General features: G+C 37.6%; 1 protein-coding gene and 1 pseudogene across 4 annotated transcripts; one reads left to right on the forward strand and one right to left on the reverse strand.

The window, feature by feature from the left end:
* The first annotated feature begins 80 nt into the window (after window positions 1–80).
* golm1 (golgi membrane protein 1) lies at window positions 81–16377 on the forward strand. Of its 4 annotated transcripts, none has more exons than XM_087849182.1 (11): window positions 81–273; window positions 1360–1501; window positions 3447–3614; window positions 3849–3903; window positions 4037–4139; window positions 4292–4412; window positions 4772–4925; window positions 5047–5274; window positions 6130–6294; window positions 13319–13417; window positions 14429–16377. In XM_087849182.1, the coding sequence occupies exons 2-10, from the start codon at window positions 1373–1375 to the stop codon at window positions 13414–13416; spliced, it is 1221 nt and encodes a 406-aa protein (XP_087705308.1). In that variant the 5' UTR covers window positions 81–273; window positions 1360–1372; the 3' UTR covers window position 13417; window positions 14429–16377. The 4 variants fall into 4 exon arrangements, with proteins under 4 accessions (XP_087705308.1, XP_087705309.1, XP_087705310.1 ...); XM_087849183.1 differs by having other exon boundaries at window positions 4775–4925; XM_087849184.1 differs by having other exon boundaries at window positions 4037–4130.
* LOC102791029 (uncharacterized) lies at window positions 9818–11194 on the reverse strand (annotated as a pseudogene).
* Window positions 16378–26326: the final 9949 nt, after the last annotated feature.

The raw sequence follows: 26326 nt of genomic DNA on the forward strand, positions 1-26326 counted from the left end.
GGGGCTTTAGGGGGATTTTGTTGTCTATTAATTTATTTATGTGAAACTAAATATGATTTGTTTTTACAGCAGTCAGGGGAGGTACTTGAACGTTTCAGTCCTAGGCAGCAGGCAGAGCACACAGACTGAGCTGTCTGTGTGGCAATGATGGATACAAGCTAATCGTCCAACGTTACAAAACGTCTACAAAAGCTGTTGGAATATATTACGAGGTGTCACTCCATATATCGCCTCATAAAATTGGCTCTGATTTCTGACAGGCAGACATATCCGGTAAGTAGGTTCGGCTGCTAGTTTTAGCTAAGCGACCTAAAAACGGTAACAGCAACTGTGAAGGAACAGCGCTGCTAACAATGTTAGCGTTAGCTTGCAACGTTGAGTTCCTTCGCTTCTTCTTTTAGCATTGGCCCAAATTTAAAAACAGACAAATGTGGCCATTTCTTTACACGTTTATGTAGCTTTGTCACACATTTAATAAACAATATACATAAAAAATTCGAAGTTAGTATTCCTGCTTTCTGTTGACCTGAATTTACCTAATCAATTATACGATGGACCCCTTTTTTTTCGAGTTCCGTGTTATCGCCACCGTCACGATACGGGTGGCTCTGATGTATACTGCCAAACACAGCACAGGTATACCCTGGCTCCAGGCCTGTGCTTTGATTTAGTAGTAGCCGTCAGATTTTTCTAACGTGATGTTAAATTGAAGGTTTGCTGGTCGTTAATTTTGTTACACGTTAAACAGTTCTTTGCGCCTTTGCAATCCTTGGGTCATTTGTTTGACGAAGGAGAAACACGAAAAGCAGGAATCCGCATATTATTTACGTCGACAGTATGTATTACAAACTAGACAATACGGCACTTCGTCGGTGATGTGTAATGCTGCTCTTTGATGTGTAGTTGTTGCATTTTAGCTCCCGTTGGTCCTTGGGAATGTCCTTCTAGCTTGTTTTTCCCCCTCCCAATTAAAAACATTTTAACTGAGTCACCACTTTGGAGGACATTTTTTGCTGTTTGTGGTGCTGGGTATGTTTAGTGTGACACCGTACAGGTGTGTAATATTTGTAAACATAACACCAAAGCTGTGTATGTGTTGTTTCCAATAGAATCACTCAACATACTGTTGTCTGTATGTATGTGCAAATAACATTTCCTGTGTAAGCTTTTTGTGTTTTTGCTGACACAAAAGCTGCAACAAGCGACAGCGAGCTTTTTTTTTTCACGTGTCTGCAACCAACTTGCAAAACCACCACCTTTTTGCCAGAAATGCACAGAAAAGATGTATTTAAAAGATGCAGTTTGAAAATAAAGTGTGGGGAAGTGTGCTAACCGTGGCTGTGCTTTGTGTGTTTTCAGTTGGTAGACAGCAATGGGTGGGCTGGGGAACGGGCGTCGTGGAGTAAGGTCACCGCCTCTTATGATTGCCGCTCTGATCGCCTGTATCTTGGTTCTGGGCTTTAACTACTGGGTGTCCAGCTCCCGCAACCTGGAGCTTGAGGTGGGTTAAAAAGTATTCAAACTCTTCCTCATTTCTTATTTCTTTTGCGTGCTTACATGTTTGTTTGTTTTTACATCTTTCTTTAATAGTCCTTACTTTGATGTTGTGTTACATGTGTTTTATTTTACCAATATAAATGTGCCAAGAACTGTTCTCGCTTACCGACTTAAAAAAAAAGTATAAATACTATCATAATTTGGAGGCCTTTGTGACCTTGTAATGATTGCACCAATTATAACTTTATTCTTTTTTCTTTCACACACAATTACCAGGAAGCTATGCAACACATGCAATTATTTATACAGTACATATACATTTCTTGCTGTATTTCCTTTTCTGTAAAATACCCATAATTTATGCAGTGCTTAAATTTACTTACATCGGGGCCCAATGAATCTAAAAACAAAGAATTACCAATTTTTATTTATTTATTTATTTTTACCAGATTTTTGTTTCTAAGAAAAATGAGAGCCACAAATGAGGATATTTGTTTAAAATTTCAACAGAACAGTAGCAGTATAATGTCCTCGTACGTGGATATCAGGCCCTTGTAGAGCAAAATTGAATATTTGGGTTTAAATAACCAAAAGTGTGATGTCCACATATGTGAAAGCCAGGTCCTAGGAGGTTAAAATGTAATTATTTCGTCTTCCCTGTAAAATACCTGATGTTAGGCAATACTAATTAACTTCACTCTTGCATTACCTAAAATTACTTACAAATTGCTTAAAATTACTTACATAGTACTTAAATGTAATTAAAGTGTAATTATTTTTGTTTCCCATGAAAACCTGACTTGTTACCCCATTATTCAAGTGTTCTTACCTTTAAGTACTTAAATACTTAAAGGTAAGTACTCTAAAATAACAGGGTAACAGGTCAGGCTTGATTTAACAGGGTATTGACACCCTTAGTCACAGTTCATATTATAAAGTATTCCAGAATATTTTCCTGAAAGTCATCAAGATGTTCTTTTGGCAAATGTAAGAAGAGCCTTTGAGTGATTTTTTTTAAATTTATTTATTTTTTTTAATTGTGATTTTCTTTTCACTATTTAACTCAAGCATGGATGCCATTTTTGCTCACTCTCTTTCTTACTATTGAATTATGAACTCTTAACTGAAGCAAGTGAGACCTGCAGTTCTTTAGATGTTGTTCTGGGTTCCTTTATGACCTCCTGGATGAACTTTAAGGCGCTCTTGGAGTAATGTTTACCATTTTAATGTTGGTAGGCTGGCCACTCCTGGGAAGGTTCACCACTGTTCCAAGTTTTCTTCAATTGTGGATAATGGCTCTCACTGTGTTTCACTTAGACATGGCTTTGTAACACTTTTCAGATTGATAGATGTCAGTGACTTTGTATTTCATCCGTTAAGAGTTTTTGAGTTTTCTTTAGATTGCGACATGTGTTGCTTCTTGAGATATTTTAGCCTACTTCGCTTTGTCAGATAGGTTCTATTTAACTGATTTCTTAATTCAACAGGTCTGACAGTGAATAGTGAATAGTAACATTGAATCAGTTGAATCAGTATTCCTAAAAATGTGGTTAATCTCAGTTAATTGATCATTTTAAAACTGCATCTTTATCAAATTTTAACATTTGATGATCTGAAGTATGTAAGGGTGACAAATAATTAGTTTTTTTTTTCAGTCCAGTTTTTATTGTTGTTTAATATATTGCATTAAATGGCAAGACATTTCTGTCAAATAAGGTAAGAAAGACTCTTGTTTTAGCTTAATTGACACAGGAAATAAGGTAAAACATGCACGTATAACTATATATATCTATATGCATAGTTAACCCTTAAAGACTCAATCTGAACCAGGACGTTTCTGTCATTTTGTTCTCTTCATATGGATGTTATCATGACCCATGACAAATTCTAAATAAGTGGCCTATATAAAAAGCAGTAACGTGATACTGATCTTGCTTCATGTGACACAGACTAAACTGTATGAGCTGGAGGGCCAGGTGCGACGTGGAGCAGACGAGATGAAGAAGAAGAAGGAGTTCGAACAGGTGATCGAGAAACAAAAGGATCAGATCAGCAACATACAAAGTCTCTATAAGAGCAAGCTGGAGGGAGCTGAGATCTCCTGCAGCCAACACAAGGTGCACACAAACAAAACTGGTGACAAAAAAACCTTTATGTGCACAAACGCCACCTCAGAGGTGCTGTCTATCAGCTATTGTCACAAGGGAATCTGTGGGCAATGAACACACTTTTCTGATTTACTCACTGTTGCAATTCACACCACATAAACATTTTATCAGGGAAAAATTTCATATGAACTATAAATAAGTGTGATAAGTGAGTATTGACATGCGTTGTGTGTTTGTGTTTAGGCCACACTGCAGCAGAACATTTCCTCCAGTGCAAAAACCATACAGGAACTCAAAGGTAACGTAATGTTTAGCTTCTGCCCCTTTATTTGTTTTAAGTGTTGCGTTGACTTAACAACCATCACATGGCCGCTACAAAACTGTGAAGTTAATTTCATGTATGTGTATGTGTGTCTTTGTGTGTACTGTAGGTCAGCTGAGTTGGCTGAATGATGCTCTGGGGAAACTTGAGAAAGAGCTGCAGAGTTGCCAAGGCAACATCAACACACTTAATAACAAACTTATGTATGACATGTAAGAAAATGATTCATCATTATTATTTTTATTATTATTATTATTTTTAGTACACACTTATATTTGTATGCATCTGTTTGTAAAGAAGGTATGATCACTGCACATGTCACTATAATATGCTACTGTTTACCGTCTGTGTGTTGTGTATGTAGGACCCAGTGTAACGCCCAGGTGCTGTCCCAGAAAGAGCTGTGCAATGAGAGAGTGGCTGCCGCTAAACTTGAAGCTGAGAAGAAAATGCAGAAGCTCATCCATACACCTGTCTCCTCACAGGTGGGTTTGGCTTTTCTGTTAAGCAGCAAAGCGTGTGAAAGGATGCAAAGTCACTAGTCTTTCGACATGATTGAGACTTGGGCAGAGGGGTGGACCTGATTCTTTTCTTTTTTTTAAAAGCACCGTTTTTTTGTCACCAACCCCGTTATGTTAATCAGGACAAGGTAAAATCTTAATGTCTTAAAACACTTTCCTATCATACGTGATTATCGTCACTACTGTTTTTACATGCAAATGGGGAAATTTAAGTTCCTTTTGCTCATGTTTGTTTGCACATCCAGGCAAAAAAGAAAAACCCTCTAATTCTGCATGGCAAGAGCTATGGAGCTGTGACACAGAATTTTATATTAATTTCTTAGCAGGAAAATGTTGGAGCAGTGGAAATCAACAAATCAGTCAAGGCCCTGTCTGATGGAATTCCAGCAACTGCTTCAAGCCAAACACCAAGTCTCTCTCAACCCAAAGGAAATAAAGTCCATGAACTACTGACAAATGAAATAATGGTGGATATAAGTAAGACAAAAAACATAAATAGTCTGCTTAACTGAAATATACACTTGTACATATTGTGTGTCTAAGCATAGTTAGTGGACAACCTCACATTGCACTTGCTTTTTGTTATTTTTTTTTCTAGTTCCCAGCGCTCCAGTGGAGCAGCCTACATCAAAGGATCTCTCCAAAGCAGGGCCAGAGTCTGTTCATGCAACTGCTGCATTGAAACAGGAAGACAAACAGCCACAAGAAGGAGCTGACAATGCAGATGAGGTGGAAGGAGAGACTGGTAAACTTTTGGAGAATAATCTGATTGAAGACAAAGAGAATGAGGCGATCAATGCTCATGAAGAAGATCCTCAGACAGAAGGTAAATAATTTGGATAGTCACACACATTTAATGTATTAGCAGCTGTGTTTTCCTGCCTGGCAATCACACGTCCTGTTGTTTAGTGGAAAGACTTTACCACAGGGCCCAAACCAGTACTAACTGAGCACTTCCTCTTACTGTTTTTAAAATTTGAGAAAACTCTTCAGTTTAGTGAACAGAACCTCTTCGTTATGTAACAGCGTTTTTATTAGAGGTAATTTTTTTAAAAACTTCTTCCTACAGTGTCACAATATTGGTGCTGATCGCTCCACAAAAGCTGCTGTACATGTGCACATGTATGAAAGCAACAGTGTTATATTATAGTTTTTCATTTTCTAATTATGATTTTATTATTTCATTTAGAATTTTAATTTTAGTTAGCATCCAGAGTTGATTTTCTTATTTCAGTTTAGTTTTTAACTGTTTGAAAATGCTTAGTTTCTGTGTTAGCTTTAGTCTTTTATTTATTAGTCTATGGAGGGAATATGTTAGAGACAAGATTCAGGAAAATCAGTTCATTTAAATGTTTTTCAAACATGTGTTTTTTGTTATTTGAGTTAACTATAAGGTTAATCCACATCTAGTTTTAGTTTTTAAGATTAGTTTTAGTTAATGATAATAATTTCTTTTGCTAATATATTTATAACTTGGAGTGTGTGTGAGAAAACTCGCCAGCATGTTTTACCAACAACCTCATTGACTGAGTAGCAAGAGATTATCTATCTGTAGATTTTAGGCTATTCTTATTGGCTTTTCAGCAAAAACAATGCACTTGTTTTATATGGTTATATTTTGACATCTTTTATACCTTTTTTTTAAAATGTATTTTATTCTATCTGTGATTTGTTCTTTCAGAAGCTGACCCTGGAATGGAAGGGATGCTGATTGGTCAAGGAAAGGCCGATGAAACTCAAGCTGGTCAGAAACCTCAGGAACCAGAAGAGTACGACGCAGATGAACAAGTCGTGGGTGGAGAAGATTTAGAAAAACCACAGGAGAACAAACAGGATGAAAATATAGGTATGTGTGTCAAATAAGCATTTAGAGAGTGAGCGCATTCTGGTCTCGACAGGCTTTATGTCAGTAGGAAGGATGATTCTGAATGCCAGAGATAACCACTGTCCTTCAGTCAAACTTTATTGTATAGCCCTTGGCAGTCCTAGTATAAATTTTTATGCAAAGTAAAATGTCATATCGCAATATAATCACTATAGCTATATTTATGTTCTCTAGCAAGCACAACAACAGAACAAGCACAGGCAATAGCTGCAGGGTTCGTACGGGTGCTTGAAATCCTTGAAAATGCTTGAATTTTAATGTTGTCTTTTCAAGGTTTGAAAAGTGCTTGAATTTCAGATGTGGTGTGCTTAAAAGTGCTTGAAAGTGTAGCTGTATTTCATTCACCACAAACAACTATCTGATTTAATAGTTTTCCTATCAGATAGAGAAATAAAATGAGTTGCAAAATGTAAAAGCAACATTTCCCTGCCTGGTTGCCTTGTGTCTGTTTCAACGTGTGACCCTGCACGATGAGTGCGCTAACATACCTGTAGGTTGTACAGGTAGGTGTAATGAGTGTTGTCGGAAAACGACAATGGCGGAGTTTGCGCTCTCCAGTCGCATGATAGGTGAGTGCTAGTAAATAATTTTCCAGTACGCGTACGTTACAGATGCTATTTTTAAAAAAATTATGATTGTTGTTTTGCTATCAAACTCGCTGGAGAAATGATTGAAATGCACTGAGTGTGATGCAGTATGGCAGCGCTATTATGGAATATGCTGTGAACTTAGCTAACATTAATTAGCAGTGATATGAGTTAATTTACTCAAGTGAAAGCTTTAAACATTAGCCTGATACATAACTAGCCAACTTAAGGCTTTCTGATTAACCCTCTGGGGTCGACGGACCCAGAGTCTCCATTTCAACTTGGGTTGAACGTGCGGACTTCAAACTGTATACCAGTTGTTAAATTGTGTTGATAGGCCACGTAAAACCAGTGTTTGTTTTATTTCTGAATAAAACAGTGGCGTTTACTCCGGAAAGAAACGGTAAAAACTATTTTCTAAGGAGAGCGTTAGCAAACACGCTTTACCTGTGAGTGGAAAAAAGAAAAAGAAAAAACACTCCATCCCTATTGGTGGAAAAATGTACCATGTCGACCAATCAAAAAATGATATGGCAACATGTGGCATCTGGTTGTTTGGGAAGAGAGGGAAGTTTTAGGAGTAACCGGCGAGAGAGAGAGAGTGAGCGAAAGAGAGAGAGAGAGAGAGAGTTTTGATACGTGAGAGGTTTGTGACGTTTGCCGTGTTTGGAGTCTCAAGTTAGTGTGTTGTCTTGTGTAGTTAGTGTGTAATGTAATTGTTGTTTTGTTTTGTGTGTCAGTTCTACTAGTGAACGTCACAGTTGCTGCAAAAAAGCCACCAAAGGCAGATTGCAGTGTAAACGCTGAGTGACACACCTGCTGTCAGACCTGCAGGTTTATCCCTGTGCTGTTCTCATCTGTGTTATAGTGGACAACAAACTATTTTTTGGAGTTGCATAAATCATTTTTGTGCCTTCTTATCTGATGCAGAACAGCTGATTCTTCTGTAAAGTAGTTTTAAGTAGTTATATAAAAAACTGAGCCTTGGCTGCATTTTTAGGTAAATGGTACCATATAACTTTGTTGTTTGCAAAACTGACAATTTATTTAAAAATGTACAATTTCTGGCTGTAGCTCAGGTGGTAGAGCAGGTCATCTACTGATCGGAAGGTTGGTGGTTCGATTCCTGGCTTCCCCTAGTCTGCATGCCAAATATCCTTGGGCAAGATACTAACCCCAAATTGCTCTCCGATGCATCCATCGGAGTATGAATGTGTGTGAATGTTATCTAGAAAGCACCTAGAGAAATGTGCTTGTGTGAATGGGTGTGAATGGGTGAATGCACAAGTTGTGTAAAGCGCTTTGAGTGCTCAGAAGAGTAGAAAAGCGCTATATAAGAACCAGTCCATCTATTTGCATTTGAATTTCTGAAAATGATTTGGTTGATTTGGTGGTTTTTACAGTCAAAAATATCACTTTCTACTCGTATTTTAAATTTTGTCTGAATTTAGATAAATTGTGCTGATACAGTATGTCGAAATGAGAAACTAACAGATTAAAAACACTTTATCTTGCCAAAGGTGAAATATAGTCAAAAACGTCCAATTATTCCCTGGACCCCAGAGGGTTAAAGGCTAAAAGCAAAGTTGTCGCCAAGTACTGTTTATATTTGTGTGTATTGCTGCAGCTAACTTGGTGCCTTTGGGTGAAATAATGGTAATATGAGGGACCGATCCATATGGTCACAAAGAATAGCCACTTGTTTCTGTGCTACCAAAGTTCCCCGGCTTTCATTCAAAATGTGTTTCTGGTCAGCACCTGCACATTAAACTACTTAAACATTGTGAATGTCTTCAAGCTCACACTGAGGCCTGTGGGGCACAATCAGCCACTGAGACAGTACACACATTTATGTGTATTTGTATATGAATATTTCATACTTTAAGGCTGCCTGTTTATTTAAGGGAGATGAACAAAATACAATTTTGAATTGTACGTGATAATATGACGGATGATAAATTCAATAGATTTTAAGTAGATACTTATTATAGTATGTTGAATTGAACTATGTGATCTATTCAAAGTCTCTCCCAGTCAGTGCTGTTCTCCATGCCTGTCTGACTGTACATGATGTTATTAGCACAAACACTTTAAAGGTGATCATTTAGGACTTCAGCAATAATACAGACAGCAACGTAGTTAGCAATAAAACAGTTTCATTGGGAATTAACTTAAAAAACAAAGAAACAACAAACAAACATCTCCTATTTCATGTCACACAGGAAAGAAGCATCAATGTGCTGGAAAAGCTTGAAAAGGGACCTTGAAAGTGCTTAAGAAGTGCTTGAATTTGACCCTGAAAAAGGTGTATGAACCCTGATTTATGAAGTTTCAAGAAGAAAATAAAAGACAGATCTGAATGTTTGAAAATGTTTTGGAAAAATTACCGAAAGATGAGATGAAAAATACTCAAAAGATAAATTCAATGGGTTTATTATTTAGATAAGTTGAAAAAAGTTAAACAAGCAAGTAAACAAAGAAACAAGGTAAAACAAAGTAATAATGAAAGAAGTTAAACAAGTAAATGAAGAAAAAAGGTAAAACGAAGTAATAATGAAAGAAGTTAAACAAGTAAATGAAGAAAAAAGGTAAAATGAAGTAATAATGAAAGAAGTTAAACAAGTAAATGAAGAAAAAGGTAAAATGAAGTAATAATGAAAGAAGTTAAACAAGTAAATGAAGAAAAAAGGTAAAATGAAGTAATAATGAAAGAAGTTAAACAAGTAAATGAAGAAAAAAGGTAAAATGAAGTAATAATGAAAGAATTTAAACAAGTAAATGAAGAATAAAGGCAGAGGAGAGAAAACCCCAACAATCCCCCCTGAGCAAGCACTTGGCGACAGTGGGGAGGAAAAACTGCCTTTAAACGGGCAGAAACCTCCGGCAGAACCAGGGGACAGTCAACTGCCGGGACTGGTTGGGGGGGTTAACAGAGGTGGAGCAAGACGAGGCTACATCAGGTGAGGAAGCAGTAGCGTCTCTCCTCCGGAACAAGTGGAACCATTTTTTCTTTTTTTTCATGCACTTTTCCACGAGCGCTTTTTTCTCCAGGATGAGATTTCTCAACTCATCAATTGTTTCTGTGTTTTGCTTTTCAAGTTTCTCACATCTTTGTTCCACCTCTTCTAATGTTGCTTGTTGTTCTTCAAGCTTGTCTTTGAGTTGTTTGGATGTTGCCTCCTGTATCAGCTTGTCCTTGTGCATGTCTGCATTTCTCTGTTGTATGTCTTTGTGCTTGTCTTCTAACTGCTCATTTTTTTTCTGGATTTCTTGGAGCGTGAGCTGCAGGTCTTCATGTATTTTGTCTTGTTGTTGTTTTTGTGCCTGCATTTGAGTGTTTTCACGCTTCAAGTTATTGAATTCCACCAAAATCCCCTTAACGAGCTCTGAGTTGTTTCTTGCATTTTGCTCGATCCTTTTCTGCATCTGCGAGCACCGTTTCTCCAGTTTGTCCTTTTCTTCTTCCACTTTAGTTGCTTTGTCCTCCAGCTGATTACAAAACTCTTGCAGTTTTAGATTTTTAGACTCAAAGTCCTGGACGATACGTTTTCCTTCTTTCAGTCTTTCTTGTTGTTGCTCTTTCTGTTGAAGGAGGTCTTTATTTTGGCGCAGTGTTTCATCCAGGCTTTCTTTCAGCATTTGGTATTTTTCCTGCATGCTCTTCAGTTCGTGCTGCATGTCTCTTTGCTTTTTGTCATGCTCTTCCTTCTGTTGGAGGAATTCTTTCTTTTCTTCCGCAGCTTCATGGAGCTGTCTTTGGAGGTGCTGATTCCTTCGGTTCATGTATTGGAGCTCCCATTCTATCTTATCAGTCATCGTTTTCTTGTCTTGGAGCTGGTTGGTCATTTCTTTTAGTTCTGCACTCTTTTGCTTGTTTTTTTTAATGAGGTGCACAATCTGCTCTCGGGTCTGAGCAAACTTGATTCCCCAGCCCTCATTAATAATTTTTATGTCCGGTTGGCGCTGTTGTCTGTCTTCCAGCTCTTTATTTTGGGCTTCCATTCGTCTACACTTGTCCTCCAGTTGAAGTTTCGCTTCTTCAATTTGTTGCATTTTTTTCTGGAGAAGGTAGTTTTCCTTCCTACTCTCCTTTAATTCCCTTTGGAAGGATGAGACGCCATTTGGGGAAATTGGCCGGCCACGCCAGGAAGGAGAGGCGGCGTAATCTTTTTGAATTGGTTGTTTTTTTCCTGGAAACATGTTGGAGTTTTTATACGATTACTTCGAAAATCTTTCCAAATGTTTCTGTGGTGAACGTTTTGTAGGCTGCAAACACAGATGCTGCTAAAACGAACTAAAACTTGCTGTTTCTCACCCCTACTTAAGGAAAAACATCAAAGGACTTAAGATTCTTAAGATCTCCCTATGACATCATCACTCCCTAAGCCAATGAGATTGTCACAAGACATTTTGGAATGGGGTATTTTTTTTTTTTAACTGTTTTCAAACTTAACTTAAAATTTCAGTGTTTCCTAGTTGTGGACTATTGGTTAGTCCAGCCGATTAAGAAATTAATTGTCACAAACATCCCTAATATTATATAACAGACAACAGAAAACAAGACAGTTTTTTTTCTACACAATAGAGCTATAATAAAAGTTTTTTTTAATTATCCTACTTTTTTATAAAAGAGAACATTTATTAAAGAATATGTATTTAATTAAAAAACTCTGTTCATCTAAAGCAGGGGTCAGCAACCTTTAAGACCCAAAGAGCCGAAGATCCATAATTGGCCTATCTGGGGTTGAAAGTCTCGATAAATGCACAGCGTTTCGCCGGGTACACCGGCTTCCGCGAGTATGACGCTTATTTTGAGCAATGAAAAAATAACAAATTATAATTTTATTTGTATATTGCAAAATTACAATAATCTTCCAATTTAGAACTACAAGTTAAAAAAAAAGAACTAACATAAATAAAATACACTTCAGCTAAATACTAATTTATTTTCCCAAACCACGCCCCAGCTTGGACAGTCTCAGTCCTTGTGTCCTTGAGCAAGACACTTCACCCGTTGCCTACTGGTGGTGGTCAGAGGGCCCGGTGGCGCCAGTATCTGGCAGCCTTGCCTCTGTCAGTGCGCCCCAGGGTGGCTGTAGCTACAATGTAGCTTGCCATCACCAGTGTGTGAATGTGTGCGTGAATGGGTGGATGACTGAACGGGTAAAGTGCTTTGGGGTTCTTAGGGACTAGTAAAGCGCTATACAAATACAGGCCATTTACCATTTTTCTGGGCGTGGGTGCTTAACTAGTTAAAAAGAACAAAAGAACAAACAAACATCTGTCTCCTATTTTTTTATGTCACACAGGAAAGAAGCTTCAATATCTGATGAGAAGACATTAATTTGTTGGTGTTTGGTGCAGTTTTCTTGTTTTCTGGGTTGTTTATTTACAGTGGAGATGAAGGTCTCTAACAAGTTGATTTGTTCACATTTGCACATCTTAATTTTTAAGAGGAATGTGTTTTTTGAGTTTGTACACTATATGCATGTAAGGCAACCATTTCCTTTTTCACTATTTTTGTGTGCTGCATTTTTCTCTTTTAACAAAAGGGGAACAAAAGACATTTAAGTCGACCTAAGATGATTTGTTTAAATTTTTACAAGGTCTTACTGAGGTGATGCAAAGTGAAACATGCTTTCTTCTTTTTTGGTAACGTGCTGGAAAAGCTTGAAAATTGACCTTGAATGTGCTTAAAAAGTGCTTGAATTTGACCCTGAAAAATGTGTATGAACCCTGTAGCTGATTGTCAGCCTTCCCTGGTGATTTAGTAACTAATAAGGAAGCTACTTCAGCAACTTTTACTAAAGCACAGTACTTTGCAAAATATGTATAAAAAAACAAAAAAAACACAAAAAACTGGAAACACTACACACTGTTTCTTCATTTGAGGCAAAATGCACTTTTGAGTACTACCAAGAAGGAGAAGTAGCAGCTGGTGATGTGGAAGAGCAAAGACTGCATGTGCTCATACACGGGGAAAGAAGGCCTGTAAGCAACTTGCTAAAAAAGCCTGAGTAAAGATACAACATTCCAGTTAGAAAATATTTTCCTTTTTTATACAATACTGTGCTGTTACTGAAGAGTTATAACGCTTTAGTTATTCTCAGACAGAAGTATTATGCAGTTATTTTTTACTTTAAATTTCTGGATAAAATACGACTTCTGAAGTGTCACTGGATATAACGCTCCATGCCAAGCTGCAGGCATCAAAGCGTTGTTCAGTATTTTTATTTTATTTCTGTATTTATTTTGTAATTAGACATTTTTTTTCAATATCATGATCTAACTTTGAGGCCATATTGGCCGGTAATAGTGATCATTACAAAAATAAATGTACGTTGTCATTTTACAAAGTTCTTGTTTCTTTTTAATAACCATGTTGTACTTGTTGGTAGACAAGGTCATGGAGGATGAACTGGCTGACTACAATGGAGATGATGAGAATGAAGGGGAGCCTGAAGCAGACAAACAAGCTGAGCTAGCTCAAATCTAAGGTATACACTCAGACACACACACTGTTGTCTTGCTCCGTATCATTCACATACTCGTGATGAAAAAAACACTGACTCAACACGATATGCAGTGTAATTGCTGAAATAATGTCCTATCAAGCACACGTTTTTGTTCAGAGAGCAATATGAATGTGATTTTCTTCATGTTTACTTAATTTTATGAGTTTAACGACTATTTAGCATCCACCCATTCTGTATTACTCCACTACAAATTACAAAGATGAGACATCTGGAGTTATTGATCTGGCCTTCCTTAAGGGTTTTAACCTAATGATGGACTCCTTCACTTGCTTCAGCATCTGTATGAACCTCATATTTAGAGTTAAAGTTGAACAGTTACCATATCCAAGTTCAACACTTAGAATAAACTCATATTTGCTTAATTATTTGTAGAATAACAAGGAAACTGGCGTCACCAGGCCCTGAAGCTGTTGATCAGCCAATCATCCAGTTGCTTTTCAGCCTTTAAAAATGGGAGATGATGTATAAAAATGACTGTATGTTCTGAACAGTTCACAGTACTTTTGTTAAACTCCTTGGATTAAAGCTGAAGGTCTGCATATTAACTTCTTGGCAAAACTGTACATGTCAAGAAGTTCAGAAAGTGAGAGACTAATAATTATTTTGAAAGACAACCCCCTGCATCCAGACTGAGCTCAGCAGAATCAGGAAAGCAGCCAGCAACAAAGCAGAGAAAATATGATACAGTTCTATGTAAATATCCTGTGGTGATGAGTGTGGGAGATGGACAGGCTGGAGCCAGGCCCAGTCATTTTACTTCAGAAACAAAACCATGAATAAACATAAAAAGGAAAAGCTACACTTGGGAACTAAAGTCTGATACAGCAGCATGTAGTAATAAATCAGTAAATAAGTACCAAGATGAAAATGAAAAGCTCAGTGCATCATGCATACTGAAGTAAAGACAGTTAAGGAAACAGTTGGCACATTCGTTCACTGATGCATCTTTTTCTGAATGTATTTTTGTTGCAGGGCACAGCTTGAGAAGGATGCCGGATATCAGATTGGGGAAACAGGATCTGCTTTACATCCACAATGCTGTACAGGTTCAAGCAGCTCGGGGGAAAATAAACATCAAATAGAATTCACTGTATGAAAAACTGGTTAAAAGTAGCTTCCTGGATGACTTTCTTTAATCTTTTAATTTGATATTTTCTTATCATCTACTATTTAACTCAAGTCTCAAGACTGTCGACTTGGAAAAACTGAATACCTGGAATTCAAACATTGTAATGACGTGTTGACTTTCACTGTTTGTCTAGTTTTCAGTGGTTTTAAGGTTTGAAAAGCTGCAACAAGTTTAAAGATCTGAGTAATTTCTGTCACAGAATTGCTCCATCTGGCCGCCGCTCTACAAGATTCAACAGCACGTTGAACAAAGCCTTAACTCACTCATAGAAATGATTTTGAGGTCAAGATATGCTAATAATTATGTTAGTTCTAAAGCGCCATTATCAAACTGTTCGGAGCTACATTTTCAATCACAGCGTGTCATAATGTCAAACGTGTGAGTTTTAAATTATAATGAAATGGAATTGCTGGAAAATGCTGACACGTAGTACATTCTTTACCTGATCATAGGTTAACATTTTGACTGTCTTTGGTCTGCGGGGCTAAATGGACTGTGCATTATGTCTGTAAGTCGAAGGGGGGGTCTGACAATTGCTGTTACATTATGAAGGGCATTTCCATGGAGCGGGGATGGCGCCTCAAGCTTTATTTCTCCTGCACTAATTTGGAAGCAGTTAGGCAAATGTCAAGTAATGTTAGCTAGATGTCAGGTGTAATTATATCCAGATTATTTTCTGCCTTTTGTTGTATGCAGGTTTGTCTGCGCTCTGCTCTCTATAGAAAAATTGACTAAAGAGCTGCAATTATAGGCAGTGTTAGAAGTGTAATCACTGTAATTTTCATAACACCGTGGTTATCATTACAAGTATCCCGACGCGTGCAGTGCAAATTTCTCTTCCTAGGCTACTTTTCATTTGCCAATTTGAATTTTTTTTTCTTTCTTTGAGTGGTTAAAGTACAATAGGTTTCTAACGCAGTGACATTCATCTGCCTGGTGTGACGATGGGTTTGACTGCTGGTGTTATTCAGCCCACAGAAACTTCTATTTTCAATTCAAGCACCTAAAATATCCTGTACCATCGTTTTGTTCTGTTGATTGTAAAGCACACGATCTGCCTTTTGGTAGAAAGTGTGCAGCCGCCAAATTAATGTGGTCTTCATTTTACACTTAAATGCATTAGCTTCAGTGCAGAAGCACAGACTGAATATATGTGGAGGAATGTATGACCTGTAGTTGTTTCTCAAGCTCTGAAGCACACACAGGTAAACTAAAAGCTTCTCGGATACAACAACATTGTCCATAGATGGAGTTTGTCTACTCTATAATTTTCCGTCTAAAATCAGTTACATGATTTCTTGAAATGACTGAAATATTAAAAAAAAAAAAAAGTGTCATTATGAAATTCTTGACCTAATCAGAAGGTGCAGAGCTTGGGAAGCAACTGTTCATTTCAAATTCTAGATCAAATAGCTTTGATCCTTTTAGCAACATGGACTAAGAGATGATAGTCGATAGGCAGCAGCACTATCTCATGCTTGAACATAAGTCAACATCACTCCTGCAGCAGCACTCCTCAAAACTAATCAATGCAATTTTGCTGCCTTGTTGTCTCCCTTTTGGCCCATCTGCAGGGAACTTACGTTACAGATTTTTTTTTTTTTTGATTGTGTTATTATATTTATGTTTTTTATTGTTTGTTTCAGCGTCTAACTTTGCAATCCTTGATAACTACTGCATTGTTTTCAGGAAGTTTTGTTTACTGAACTCAAAAGTATGTGTAGCCTGAGAGAGAATGTTTTATGATTTTTATTAATTAGATTAACTTTTATTAAAATTTGATTTGTTGGAATTTGCATTTTATTTTATTCTGAACTGCTGAACAAATTTGTGAAAGATTTTTTAAAAAAATCATTGCCTTTATTGACAATAAAAATGTTTTTATTTCCTCTATTGATACATTTTCATGAGGGAGTAATATGTCACAAAGCTCAAATCATATGAAAGTTTACAGGTGTAAATCCTTCAGTAAAAATGATCAGCTCTTTACAGGCTTCCATTTTCCCTGTTTCATTCAAAAGTGCTCTAATCGCACCACTACTCAACAAAAAAGAACTAATTATAAACCTATTTCTAATCTTTCTTTCCTCAGCAAAATATTTGAAAAAATGTTCATAAAAAATTGAATGAATATCTTTAGATAAGTACCAGTCAGGTTTCAGAACTAATCACGGCTCTTATTTAAAGCTTGAAGATTGAGAATGACTCACGGAGCGTTTTAGTCGTAACTCTTCTCAGTCTCACTGCTGCCTTTAACACTGCTCATCAAAATATTTTAAGTCGAAGGCCTCATGATTGAGTTTGTTTAACAAGCCAGGTTCTCAAATTGTAAGACTGATGTTTATGTGCTTCAATTAGTAGTTTTAGACTTGCAGAAATAAAACTTTAGGAAGGGGTTCCTCAAGCTGCTGTCCTTGGTCCACTGCTCTTTAACCTTTACATAACATTTACAAAGGTTGGTTTATACATTTAGAGAAACAGCTTGCGGCACAAAAGACGAATTTGAATGCAACAAACAACCTAGCTGGAGTTCACCTCATCTTGCAGTGTGGCAAACTTGAAGAATGTGTCCCAGCTTGTGTCTCCATCAGGACAGTTGTGTCTGCAGATCTGGGTGAAGCTGCAGAAGGGCTTTGGAGAAAACTTCACTGTAAACATGCATACATATTTAGTTATAGGTTTAAGCTAGTGGAAAAAAACACATGCAATAAGCTTATTTAAGATGAAAGTGCACACAATCAGCTACTGATTAGAAAAGTATTGATTTTGGTGCTGGTTTAGCTCAGTCGAATGAGCAGGCGACCATATGCCACATGGCTGAAAGCAGCCGCAGTCTTTTTTTTCTTTTCTTTTTATGTGCCCGTCTGTCATTGGTGAGTCGGAGGCTGCTCATCCAAAATGCTGTAATTCCGCTTTTATCTGGCACATGCCAGCAAGATCACGTATGTTCCTTAAACTGACTACCATTCAGTCTTAGAATTGATTTCAAAGTGTTATTGTTCGCTACTAAGACGATGCATGTGTTGGTGCCTCCATACTTCTATGATCTCTAAACTTTGCACACGCCTACCGAAGCCTGGTGAGCAATGCTTCTAGCTGTGCCAAGGCCCAGTTGAATTCATCTGTTACATTTTATTTATATAATGCCAATCACAACAGCAGTCGCCTCAAGATTGGAAGAAAAGGCGCTTAAATGTGTTCGCAATTAAATTTAACATGACCGACAAAACCTTCAAACAAGTCTTTCTTGTTCAGTCTTTTTCTAAATGTGCTGTCATTAACTTTAACATGCTGATTGAGATCTCTAGTTTCTGCGATGTAGCTTTTGTGCAGTCTGACCTTGGGGTAAATTTGCTGGGGTGTCCCATCCTGGGAAGATTATAGTGAATACTCCAGACCAGCAAACTCCCAAAAATGACATTTTTGTGCAGATGGTCACACTTGATGATGATTAATTAATTAAGCACATTTCAGTAACAACAGATGGCTGATATGTTCCCTCTTAATTCCTGTGGAAGCATTAAATATATTCTTTATAGTTGTTTTTTTTTTCATTAAAATCCAGTGTAAACTTTGCTTCATCTTGGAGCATGTTTAAACTATGTTTTAAGACTATGTTACTGTTACTGATTCAGAAAGTAAAGTAAGGTCAGGAAATGTGTCAGCATGCCATGAAGGTTGGTGGAGTGATCACATCCCAAACAATCTTACACTCGCTAGATAAACATAAAAATGTATTGATTTCTTCTTCTATTGATTCTTCTATTGATATTGATTTCGTAACCCCTGTCCCCACCTGTGCATGGGGACAGGGGTTACGCTGTACTGTAAAAGTGTAAGTTGAGGATCACTAAACTGGATGACTGGCACTTTGAATTTGTATGGTGTATCCACAAATGTAATTATTATGCATATACCGTAATATGGTATATTTGCATTCTTGGTGGTTGGACTTTTTTTTTAACCTAATTTGTACACTTTTGTTGTACCTGTGGCTGACGGCATCTACGGTCACATGAAGCCTAACTGTGGGTGTGTTGCGCTCTCTAGTGGTGTAGGTTTGCATTGGAATGCCGTGCTGAATGCTTATCATAACAGGTCAGCTCTCTAACCCACAAGGTTGTGTTGTGTTAACATTAAAAGAAAGCACTCACTAAAGTCTTTTCCCATTTACTATAAACAAACAAACCAAAAAGAATTCTCAACATCTCACAGAATTTCAACTCCTATATCTTTTCTTTCAGCTTATCTCTTTAGAGATCGCCACAAGGGAATTATCTGCCTCCAGCTCATCCTATCCCTTCCTTTGCACCAATCTCCTGCATGTCCTTCTTGACTACATCCATGAATTTTCTCCCTGGTCTTTTTTCCCCCAAGTGCCTAGCAGCTCTATCATTAACATGATTCATCCACTATCCCTCCTCCACACATGTCCAAACCTTGCCTCTAAAACACTTGACCTGAGCTGTTCCTCTGATGAGCCTTATAGAAAGTCCCTACAAGAGACAGCTGAGGTGAGCTGAGCACACCTGCAACCATCACACGGTGCACACAAACACAGTGAGTGGGAAAAAACAGTTGAACTAAAACTGTGTCAGCTGCAGCCACAATGAAGATTGGGGGCACAGGACATATCTGACTTCCTCGCTCTATTGGTTCACATTAAATAACCACATTATCAGGTCAAATTTCAATATAAAGTGTAAAGTATGTGTGAATCTTGATATTGGGTGTGTCTGTATCTTGGGAAGCACTGCAGCAGAACACTTTCTGTAGTTCAAACATTACACAGAAACTGTTAGTGTTTAACCTCTTCATTTGTTTGCGATATTGCAGTAGTTTAACAGCTATCAGAGCTGTGTGTATGTGTGTGTGTGTGTGTGTTCAAGTGACTCTTTCAGTCATTGATCAGTGGTTATTGATAAATGGTCATGACAATTTGCATGTCAATGATCAAGAAACTGACCTCACAGCCCATTGTTTCTCAGTGGTGCTAATTTCATCATTATGCAAATGTACTTCAAACCTGCAACCCTGAATAAAATAATTATATCAAAATATATGGGATGTATGGATGTTTTTAACTGTGAAGCATCAAAGTTATTCCCGTGGTCTTAAATTAAAAAGATGAAAGTTGATGTAATAGCAGGTGCCCTTTAAGACGTTTTGCAAAATTATAACTCATATCAGCAAGCAGTTATTATAACTGTGACAATAACAAAATGGTCACAGGTAGACCTGGTATGCAAAACCCCGCTACCCTGTATTTTAGTACACTCCTTCCCATTTCTCCTATCTTCTCAACTCCCACCTAACGGTACATTTGACTGCCATATTAGGCATCTCACACCACTTGGTTCATGCTATAAAAAAGACGCGGGATCAGACTTTTGGTCACCTGAAGTGATCCACATCCAGAGGGACCATGATGATGCTTCCCTTTGACTTTGTTTTTGTGCTCGCTGGTGAGTTGTTTTCCTTCATATTCTTGTCTACGTTCACGTTTTTAAAAGCAAGAAATTATTTAGCACGAGTGCACTTTTCACCCATCTCTCCCTCCTCGTGTCAGGTTGTGCATCAGGAGACATTGAGAAGAGGATTGTTGGGGGAGTATCCTGTAAAGAGGACAGGTTGTATCGTGTCCAGATAGACTCTGTTCAGGGGGGCATGACCTGCAGAGGCGCTCTGATTAACACCCGCTGGGTCATCACGGCTTCTCATTGTGCCGAACGGTAAGAAACTGCAGCTTTTGTTGAGTCACTTCACCAATGAGAGGGAATGGTGTTTAAAGCTAGTGTGTCATCAGGAGCACAAAGTGAAGGTGAAGTGAAAATGAAAGATTAAACAGAATGACTAAATTTTTAGGCTGCTCAGTAATGTTGTTGTTATTATATTATGTGCTCAAATAAGCCTATCTCTCCTTTTTCTATTCTTTTTTTTTTTTTTTTTTTTTTTTGCAGGATGGCCAAAGTGAAGGCTTAAATAACCAAGTACCATTTTTGAAACAAGTTAAAGTTTTTTTAAAACAATTTTTTAGGATCCCCCTAAAATCTTGAACGGGACATTGATCCTAAACAACAGTTTACCTTCAAAGAAGGTGATTAACCCCATGATATTATGCTGATAAAACTGAACTCCAGATTTTAGTATGCGCTAGAATAGCCCCAACATACAAGATGATTGAGACTATGCTGTAGAATTTGGGTTTAACTGTCATTTCTTTCTGTTTTCTATACAAAAAGTTTCACATTTCAGCCACACTCCCACTTCATAGAGCACATAGTGTGATATCAAGCTAACCCATTGTTAAATGAGCACTGACAAATCTGTAGAACAAGGCACCTTCATTTATGTGAACTAAGTAAAACTCAAGATCATAGTATGTGCTAGAATTCCGTTTTGTCGGATCACGTTCAGTTTTTATGATACACTTGCCGAGACATTGTTTTAGCAACCTTAGTGTGTAGGGTCTTGACATTTATTTCCATCCAGATTTACACTGATTTTTTTCCCAGTTGTGTATCTTGATAGTGAGTCTGTGTGTTTCTACACAAAGCACATCCCAAGATTCTCAGTGAGGTTAACGCCTGGGTCATGTGCTCCCTTAACTGCTTATTTACAATTCAGTTAAGGGCAGTCAAACACGTCACTGTTTTGTCTTCACTGCTATCATCATCTGTGTCCAGTCTTAAATAATTCTTACTATGAGCCTAAATAAAAGTGGTAAATAATCCAATACTTATGTCTTTGTACATGTCACAGAGTAGGCTGTATGAGCCGACCAGCTGTGGAGTAAAAGAGATAAAATAGTTTCAGCTGCAGCCACAAGGAAGATTGGGGGCACAGGATGTGTCTGACTTCCCGCTCTAGTGGCTTACATCATACAACCACATTATCAGGTCAAAATTTAATATAACTGTGATGGTTGATATTGGCTGTGTTTTTTGTATCTGCAGAAAATTTGCAGAACGTTTTCTGTAGTTCAAATATCACGGATTTGTTTGAAGTATTGTAATGATCAGAGCTCACCTGAAAAAATTATCGAATAAATTAATAATGGGACAAGTCACTGTTGCACCGTCTACTGGGAATAGTTGGGTTACCTAAAGTGTGTGTGTGTGTGTGTGTGTGTGTGTATTGTTGGTTTGCTGAATGGGCAAGCTTTAGAGATTGCAGGGTTGCAATAATTTTAAATCTTATAAAGTACGTAATATATGTATATTTTTAAATATTTTAGACATATTTACATATTTATATTTTTCCCTCATATTCATCTTCTTCTGGAACAATGTGTAGAGTTGTGGAAAATGTTTAAATCTGCTCAGACGTTAATGGGGTTACTTGGATTTTTGATTGGTTTTGGTCTCTACTCTGTGAGATTTAGTCACATAGCAGAGAGTGAGAAGGGTATTTCTGCAGAAGAATTACTGTAACATTATAAAAAAAAAGTATGGTAACATATTTCCTCATCACTTGGACGCTTGAAGTGTACATTTGCACACCTGCAATTTCAATAACCCTGAACCTGAGTTCAGTGTGGTGACTGTGAGGTCTCCTTGTTTTAGTTTATAACACATTTTAAAAACAGAGGTTGATCCAAGTGATTTAAAGAGAGACGAAATTCCAGGTCTTCAAAAAACGAAGTTTCAAAAGGTATGAAAAGCTCAAAGCTGTGTTTTGCTGTGGTAGCTAATAATTGATTGTAGAAATCACAGTGATTTAGTGGTCATTAAAATATGTTCATCTCATAAGTAATGAAGTATTACTTCCCCTTACATAAGCTGCCTTTATAAGTTGACAGTATCAGTACTGGTAATGGTAATACTGGCCCTGTATTTACTTGTTATTGGATAGGTATCCTCCTGAAACCCAACCTAGTCACTATGTCCACTATAGTGCCCCCAAAAAAGTTAAAGTTACCTATTTTCCTTGGTTTTCAAGAGGATACCAAATTTTACAGTATCATAACCACTAGTCACATGTGAGGAACCAATCACAGCTGAGCATCCCTCCAGGAGGTCCACCTTGACACCAGTGTCTGTGCTGGTTGGTCCGACAAGCAGAATTCAACAACGTGTGGGACTTCAGCAGCTGTGCTGCAAACAGAGGTGGACTTAAGCAGAGCTACTGATACTTGCACTAAACACACAGTAGAAGTAAAAGTGAAAAGTACAGGCTGTGAAATGTCTTTAAAGTAAGAAAGTAAAAAGTAGCTCCGTGAAGGACAATTGTGCCATCTAATATAATGTAATATAAAAATTATATTAGTACGCAGGAATACAAATGTTGTTTAAATCTTAATTTAATTTAATTTCTAACACTGGACTAATACTAGCATTTTTAGTTATTTTCCAGTGTTAGAAAATTAACACTGCTGAGTGTTAGTCATTGTTAATCTTTAAAACTGACTAGATTACTGTTAACAATGTAACACTGTCAAAAGTGTTCATTAAAAACTGTTTACTAAATACTCAAGTAAAGTACAGATACCTGAAGGGTCTACTTAAGTACTGTAACAAAATATTTTTACTTCATTACTTCCCACCTCTTGCTGTAAAGCAAGTAAATCTGGTGATGATTTGTTCGCTAAAACACTTCAGCCATTCTAAATCTTTCTGAAAGTGACGAGGGCACAGGTGACGTGAGAGGAGGTCGAGAAGGAAAGTTAATGCCGCCACCTCTGACACACTGAGCCACAGATTCACACACTTCTCACACTCAGTCACACATCCATTAATTTTCTCATGTAGGCTGAAACAACAAACAAATTCATCACTCATAACAAAGTTATTGAGAACATCAGGGGGACAGAGAAAAATTCACAGCTCTGCGATGGTGTAAACATAAAATCACATAGCTGCTCAGAGCCGACCTCATGATGCCCAGTAAAAGATCTGAGGTTATTATGTCCGTGCGATATCAAATTGTAATCTAGTAAAAGATATGCACTGTATATGTATACAGTGCATATTACTGTTGTAACATTAACAATAGGTGAATTCATCATTCCATTGACAATAATGTGAGGACTGTGCCGCTAATGTTATTTCATAAATATGAACCCATCTCTTGAGTGCATTTTCTGTAATTTCTCTGGTTACAATTTGTTGCTCTTGTGCCACAATAAGAGGAAAATGATAGAGGTTCATGTATTATGTTGTGTTTCATGTTCAATGAAATCTAGTTTACATTTGAAAACGCTACACAGAATAGTTTGTAGGAAAGAGTAAGTCAGTGTCGATGAATACAGTGAAACCCCAAAAATGGTGTAAAAGAAAAGTAATTATTAAAATACTCAAAAAACAAAGTACTGCAAAATGAAAACAGAAATTAAAAAAATAATAAATAACTTATTTTTATAAAAAGGTGCTGTTAACACTTTAAATCCAAAAAAATTCAGACATCCAAGCAACGTCCCTGATATATGGTATGTACATTTATATATGAATTCCTCACTTGGCCTTTTGGTGGTCTTTATCCTTCAAGCTCAGGTCCTCAACCAGAGGCCTGGGAGTTAAAAGATCCTGCACAGTATTTCAGCTGTTTCCAAAGCCTGCTATTACTTCTCATGGACCAGTTTTCTTTTACCTTGAATAGTGGTTCTGATGCTCACAGTCCTTAGCCTCCTTCCTTCTGCTTAGCTTACAGTCTCAGGATGCTGGATTTGGGGTGAAGCCCTCCATGCAAAGTAAGGAGCTTTCTTGTCTTGATGTCAGCCGCTTCTGTCTGCTCCCAGATATTTGACAATCTTCACAACATAGGTGTTAATCAACTTAATCAACCTGTTCGTCCCTTTCAGCTGACTCCTCTGGACTTGCCTTACTCTCCTCTGGAGGCGCGCCTGCAGGTAGTTGACAAGGAGCAGAGGACTGTAGTTGCGATAGATATGGTGCTTCCAGTAGGCAGCTGGAAGATGTGGTCCCAGTGGTAATGGGAGCATTAAGAGCGGTAACCAAATTGGAAGAGTGGCTCCAGCAGATTCCAGTTTGAACATCAGGTCCCTATCCAGAAGAATGCAATCCTAGGAGCAGCCAAGATACTGACAGGACCCTCAGGCTCTGTTAGAGCTCTAGTATCACACACATACTACTCCCCACCAGGTGAAAATAAGATATATATAAATATAATAACAAAAACATTTTGTTTATCAAATGACCATAGATAAACAGAAAATACATAACAGAGTCAGTATCTTAACAGTGGTACTGGGATATAGGGATTTCCCAGTATTATAAACCTTTATATGTTGTGTTGCACATCTATTCCTGGGTTTAAGGTTTATGCTTATGTCACATTAAGGTTTTTAATGAAGGCGAGAAACATCAGTTGTTTCACGGTGTGGTGGCATGCAGAGAGGATAAGTTGACACCTTATTTTCCCCTTCTGTTTGTGTGTGCATGTTAAATGCTTTGCTTCGTGCTCGGGTTGTTTAAACTGATTACTGAACTATGCAATTAAATGAAATGAAATTTTCGCTCTTCATGTGCAATGACTAAAGCACCGAGTGGAGGGACTATTTGACCTGTCCACTGGGGGCGCTCTCTGCCCTTGTAATATCTATGTTGTCTGAGCAATGACGTATGATTTCTAGTGTTAACGATGGATTCAGAAATAACTGATTGGTGGAGAAATGCATACTGACGGTTTTGTTGGCTGTGTCTGCTGCAAACGCTGCTACTGAACTGCTTAATTTCCACAAAGGCAGTTTGAATGAAATAAATGTGACAATGAAAACAGAAACTAACAATGATGAAGCTGCGGTTGCAACATGAGGCTTTAGAAAAAGTGGAAGGTTGTAAAAGGAGCTTAAAATGCAAATGAATGCAATCAAATATCTGATACCTGCAATGCTTATGCAACAAAGAGGAAAAAAAGTCAGTAGTTGAAAACTGTCAGCTGTCTAATACTGCCTTAATGATTTTGCTGTGCAGATTCAGTCTCTGCTTTAGCGGCTCTGGAGTGTATTGTTTACATATTCACCCAGCAAGTGAAAGATCCCCAGACACACTTTTAAATGGAAAGCTTAAAAGAAAATTAATTTGATAAAAGTCACCTAACAGAATAAGTAATAATATTATGTTGAATGATGAAACGTTTCTCCATCCAGATGAACAGAATCAACCTTTTGGGAATATTATGAATGTTTGTGGCCTTGTGTTTTGTGCAGATGTTCTGCTCTTTGTAGAAACTTACTATATAGCTATATTATCTCATGATGTTAGATGTGTTATCACTGTAATTTTCATAATGCTACAGTCACCAGTATTCCTGAAACACCATGGCCTTCAGCTTTTGTGCTCCTGGCTGGTTCAAAAGTTCAGGAGTGGATTAAAGAACTGAAACATAAAACCTGGAAACTGTCATTTATTTTATATATATTTATATATATATATATATAATTCCCCACTCACCCCTGTGGGCGGTCTATCCGTCAAGCTCGGCTCCTCAGGTCCTGTTCAGTATCTTAGCTGTATACTGTATATTCAAAAGGCTACTGAGTAGTCTTCACTTTATCATCAAACATTAAGTTCACAAGCAGTGGCGGTCCTAGCCTGTTAGGCGCCCTGGGCGAACACCCCCTCTGGCGCAGCACTCCCCTTTCGACGGCTTGTGTGTGAGACTTTAAATCATCAAACTGTAAATTTTAAATTTTAAATTGTTATTGATCCCTTTGCCCCGAGTCCTAAAGTGTGTATTTATTTTCTTACTCTTCTTATATTTATTGTTTGTTTATTTGCACT

The sequence above is a fragment of the Neolamprologus brichardi genome, chromosome 12 (assembly GCF_056152115.1).
Source record: "Neolamprologus brichardi isolate AB-2024 chromosome 12, ASM5615211v1, whole genome shotgun sequence".
Taxonomy (NCBI): domain Eukaryota; kingdom Metazoa; phylum Chordata; class Actinopteri; order Cichliformes; family Cichlidae; genus Neolamprologus; species Neolamprologus brichardi.

Excerpts from the sequence above, each read along its gene's own strand:
- golm1 (XM_087849182.1), top strand. The coding sequence starts at position 1,373 with ATGGGTGGGCTGGGGAACGGGCGTCGTGGAGTAAGGTCACCGCCTCTT. Across the intron at positions 4,140-4,291 it reads AACAAACTTATGTATGACAT|GACCCAGTGTAACGCCCAGG; the intron begins GTAAGAAAATGA and ends TTGTGTATGTAG. Across the intron at positions 5,275-6,129 it reads AGAAGATCCTCAGACAGAAG|AAGCTGACCCTGGAATGGAA; the intron begins GTAAATAATTTG and ends TTGTTCTTTCAG.